The sequence below is a fragment of the Rhinoderma darwinii genome, chromosome 5, assembly GCF_050947455.1.
Source record: "Rhinoderma darwinii isolate aRhiDar2 chromosome 5, aRhiDar2.hap1, whole genome shotgun sequence".
NCBI classification, from domain to species: domain Eukaryota; kingdom Metazoa; phylum Chordata; class Amphibia; order Anura; family Rhinodermatidae; genus Rhinoderma; species Rhinoderma darwinii.
The window spans coordinates 341,767,888-341,773,347 of NC_134691.1; the positions used below are offsets into that span (position 1 = coordinate 341,767,888).

The 5,460-nt window shown below is 44.9% G+C and overlaps 1 protein-coding gene across 1 annotated transcript; it reads left to right on the top strand.

Annotated features, from left to right (window-relative positions):
* The first annotated feature begins 1,081 nt into the window (after positions 1-1,081).
* Positions 1,082-2,729, top strand: LOC142653088 (uncharacterized). Its single transcript, XM_075828797.1, has one exon. It carries the CDS (start codon positions 1,144-1,146, stop codon positions 2,575-2,577), a length of 1,434 nt encoding a protein of 477 aa, XP_075684912.1. The 5' UTR covers positions 1,082-1,143; the 3' UTR covers positions 2,578-2,729.
* Positions 2,730-5,460: the final 2,731 nt, after the last annotated feature.

Genomic DNA, 5,460 nt, shown 5'->3' on the forward strand with positions numbered 1-5,460 from the left:
TGTGGGGAGGCACTATAAAGGTATTATATTGTGTGGGGCACTATGGGGGCATTATACTGTGTGGACTGTACTGGTGTCACAGGAGATGTCCATCTTTGCAATGCCTGAAAGGTGAGAGGTATGGGTATGGGTCGGCAGTATTCTTTAGCGTATACCTCTGACGTATGCCCTTGATCACAATGTTAAGAAAGTGTACAGTACAGCGCTGTATATGTGTTTTGTGGTTGCCCTCAGTCTGCTGTGCTTTCCTACACTGTGCTGATGCATAGCACCCCGGCAGAGGGTGGTATGCATTATGGGGCAATGTGACTGTCATTATTATGGGGTCACCGTGGCTTTCACTATCAGGGTGCACTCTTGCTGTTCCTGTAATGGGGTTATGAATTATTGGGACATTTATGGGGCACTGTCATTGTTCTGCATGTTCTAGATTTGAGTATTAAGAATTATGTGAAATTTGCCTTTAACACATATTTTTCCATAACAACAAGGTCCAAAAATTGCAAAAATCTAGAAGCCCCCCCCCCCCCTTCCCCAGAATTGGGCTTACACAATAGTAGACTTGGGAACATTGGGTTCTTGCACTACAATGCAATTGTACAGTACAATGCATACATACATACATACATACAATTCAATTGTAGCAAACACTCAGCTGTGAGAAATTTTATGGCAGGAAAGTTTTGACATTCTGACTGTAAACAAGAATATTTCCATTCACTGGCAGGAAGCAGATATCTTAAAAATGGTCAGGAATTGAAACAACATATATTCATCTGAGAAGCTCTTGATATTAGAGAGCTTGAGGTAGACCCTTTGGCCTCATGGTCTGTATGGGCCTGTGACTAGTAACCGAATGTCCTAATAATTAGTTATCACAACCCCAAAAACTGGCCTTCAAAAAAAAGAAAATGCAGCTCTGCTACATCTCCCTATCACTAATTGTACACCATAAAGTTCTAATAAGTGGATAGAAAAATGTCCCAATAATGTATCACTCACCGATAACATGTCACATATATCTCTGCAGGTAATAAATATCCGGGCCGCTCAATAGAAGAGTCTACAAGAATTCTGAAGATTAAATTAAATCCCAATCTGTCGAATGACAATGTATGTGTCGGACCCCTGGCCATTTACAAGATGCGGTTAAAACACGTAATAAAAACGAAGCAATGGCAGTTTGGGGATGGAAATCCAGAAATAAATAACAAGGTCGTAATGATGATTGGTGAAACCGGATCTGGCAAAACGACCCTGATCAACGCCCTCATCAACTGCATGTTTGGTGTTCAGTGGAAACACGAGTGCAGGATCCAATTAGTTGGAGAAGACCCAATGACGAGTCAGGATCACCCTCAAAGATCTAGGGTCATGGTTTACCAGATCAACCATCAACCAGAGTTCTGTATCCCGCACTCATTGACCATCATTGATACTCCTGGTCTTCCAGAGACCCGAGGTGTGACTCCGCAGAAGAAAGCTATACAGCAGATCCGGGAACTGTTTTATAACTCGGGGTTGAACCACATTGACGCAATTTGTTTTGTGACTCAATCATCGATGCCCGATTTATCACTGACCCAGAAATACGTCTTCAATTCCCTCTTAGCCATGTTTGGCCCAACGGTACAAGAAAATATAGTGACCTTCATGACTTCTGCTGTGGATGGCCAAGGACCACCAGCACTGGAAGCCATAATTAATGCCAAAGTTCCACACGCAAAAGACAAAAACGGTGGCCCCATCTACTTCAAGTTCAATAATTGTGTCTTATATGCAAATAATTCCCCGGATGACAAAGATACCAACGTGACTAATGAACAACAGTGGAGTTCGGGAATGGAAGAGGTCAACAACTTTTTGACATTTTTGGCTGGAGACTTAAGAAAAAACGTGGCTTTAGAAAAGAATATCCTCATGCGGAGCAATGCCTCAGAAATTGCCGTGGATGCGCTGGTCCATAAAATCGAGGAGGTGATGTCCAAGCAGTACGAGCTGGAGGAAACGGAGAAAATCCTTAGAAGACACAAAGATGAAATCGAGAAGAATGAATATTTTGAATTTGACGTGAACAAACATTTCAAGGAGAAGAAAGATACAAAGGAGAATTGCACCAACTGCCATGAGTGCAACTCCACCTGTCACCACGACTGCTTGGTGGCTTATGATACCTTTGTCTATTTGTGTGAAGTCTTTTATTTCAATGCCTCTTGTAGAGTTTGTGGGCACAAATCTAGTAAGCATTTCTCCGAGAATTTTCTATGGCAGAACTTGGTCTTAACCAAGAAAGTCACTTATTGGAGCTTAAAGATGAAGTATAGAAGAGACGACCAAGAGGTGTTGACCTATCAAATGGTTCTCGAAAGGTTGAACGTTGAAATTGAGACGCTCAGAAATGATGGCTCTCAACTCATCCTGAAGGCAACTGAAAGCATTATGCAATTTACATCCATAAAGTCTTCAGAAGAATTTATTGAGTTGCTCATTAACACGGAGAAGGATAAAAGAAAAAATGGGTTTCAAGGGAGGATTGAGATGCTGGAAAAAGCCAATATAAGAATCAGAAGAAGATAGAAGATCTCAACTCAAAGACCGAGATTGTTGCAAGACTATAAATGGACGCAAGTCAACTTCTAAATAACCAGTTCCTTGTGTGATCAGCTACCTGAGTCTTCTCTTACAACTCAATTCTTATACTAATCCTTAGTTTATAGGTTGGGGTTTCCTAGTAGGGCACGTTGAGCACTCAGTTTCGTAGCCTCATTGATCTCAATGTAGAGGGTCTGTGTATTTGGCCTCCTCTTCAATTAAAAGGGAAACTGAACCCTATAATTCTTGAGATTGATAGTTGTTCCAGCTACATAATGCTCAGATGATCCCCACCAGATCCATACACAGCTACCAAATCCCCACCAAGCTACCAGATCTCCACCCAGCTGCCAGATCCATACACAACTACCAGATCCCCACCAAGCTACCAGATCTCCACCCAGCTGCCAGATCCATACACAACTACCAGATCCCCACCAAGGTACCAGATCTCCACCAAGCTACCAGATCCACACCCAGCTACCAGATCCCTACACAGATACCATGTCCCCACCAAGCTACCATATCTATATACAACTACCAGATCCCCACCAAGCTACCAGATCCACACCCAGCTGCCAGATGCACACACAGCTACCAGATCCACACCAAGCTGCCAGATCCCCACCCAGCTACTAGATCCATACACAGCTACAATATCCCCACCAAGCTACCATATCCCCACCAAGCTACCAGATCCCCACCCAGCTACCAGATCCATACACAACTACCAGATCCCCACCAAGGTACGAGATCTCCACCAAGCTACCAGATCCCCACCCAGCTACCAGATTCCTACATAGCTACTATATCCCCACCAAGCTACCATATCTCCACCAGCTACCAGATCCATACACAACTACCAGATCCCCACTAAGCTACCAGATCCCCACCCAGCTGCCAGATGCACACACAGCTACCGGATCCACACCCAGCTGCCAGATCCCCACCCAGCTACCAGATCCATACACAGCTACAATATCCCCACCAAGCTACCAGATCCCCACCAAGCTACCAGATACCCACCCAGCTACCAGATCCCCACCCAGCTACCATATCCCCAAGCTACCAGATCCCCACCAATGTACCAGATCTCCACCAAGCTACCAGATCCCTGCCCAGCTACCAGATCCCTACCTAGCTACCAGATCCCTACCCAGCTACCAGATCCACACCAAGCTGCCAGATCCCCACCCAGCTACCAGATCCATATACAGCTACAATATCCCCACCAAGCTACCATATCCCCCCCAAGCTACCAGATCCCCCCAAACTACCAGATCCCCATCAAGCTACCAGATTCCCACCCAGCTAACAGGTCCTCGCCCTCCATGCCTTCCTTGCCTACTTGGAATAGTACACCAGGAGAACACCCACATAACAGCCCAGCTGTAGGTGGTACTAGGAATGCAAACTCTTTCTTACAGGACTGTAGGGAACATCACCTTCTTCCCTCCTCACCGACCGGTGTGGGGTGGCCCAGACCACCATATAAACAAATACGACTCAGACATGTTATTTAATAGGTGAAGGTCAGTCACAACAGTGTGTTATCCAATATTTTGACAATCTTAATCATATCAATGGGGTCGAAGGCCCACAGCCAGATAACCCTGCGGCTCGTAGCGCCCAATGCTCCAAACCATCAATTTTTCCATGAAAAACCGCCAGCTGTGACTTGACGTATATAAAGTACAATCACCAGGTCGCCCACCAGACAAACATCCCCTTTACAATTTTTTAAAGAGAAAACAAAAACAGAGCAAATTAGCAGCAAAACAAGAGCGGGAGGATGGGACGCAGATAAACTCCTCTTCCAACAGGTACCAACAGGAAAAGAGGCCGACCTACTAGAGGAGGGACCTTATATAGGCCAGGCGCAAGGCACCTGACCTAGCTAAACCAATCCACAGAGGGCCTTACATCTCCTTCAACAACTTAACCCCTGACTACACTGTCCCTACAGTCAGGAATCCCCCCCCCCCCTCATCTAACGCTCCGCAATGTTGTATTAGTGTGAGAATATATTAATGTTACTCCTGTTTGCATTACTAATATCTATGGATATATAAACCCTCCCGAATCCAGTGAAGGAAACATTAACTAGACTAATTTGCTCATTATGAAATCTCATATCAATCAAAAAATCTTTAAGAGACGTCCAGTTCTGGCGCTGCCTTCTTGGGATTCATTTGTGTCGGGCGGAGATGTCCGTATAGGGGGTGGCGGTGGCAGCAATTACACCCGGGCCCTTGTGCCACGTCAGAAGACACCAGTATTATAACTGGCACATGGTAGGTGGGGGCACTATTACAGATTTTGCATCGTCGCCCATGAGATTCAAATTTTTCATGATCGCTGCAACCTCTGATCACATTGATCGTGGTAAAAGGTACCTAACTTAGGGATTAATACCTAATACTCCTAGTGGTCAAGAATGGTATAGAGGTTAAAACCGCTTACTGATTGCTGACAGTAAATTCACCCTGACGCTTCCTAGACTTCATACTCCATGGACATAAATTCATCTCCTGGCCTTGATCGGCGATCTAATCCCCCAGAGCAGATCTGGTCTGGGTGCCATGATCAGGATCTGATTGGTTCAGGTCCGATCATGTGATCGCTATGATTGCAAATCATAGCGATCACAGGAAAGTTTGTTGTAGCATCAAACTTTCCTGTGGGCTGAGAACTACAAGACCTTCTCTACCACCCTGTGTCCCGTCAGCGTGAGATCGGAGGAGAGAAAAGACTGAGATTTTGTATCCCCACAATTAAAAATTCCTGTACACAACCAACAACCAGATATATAAAAGCCCGAAATGTCTTCTATAAACGCTATGGTGATTTGGTTGAAGTATTCAAATA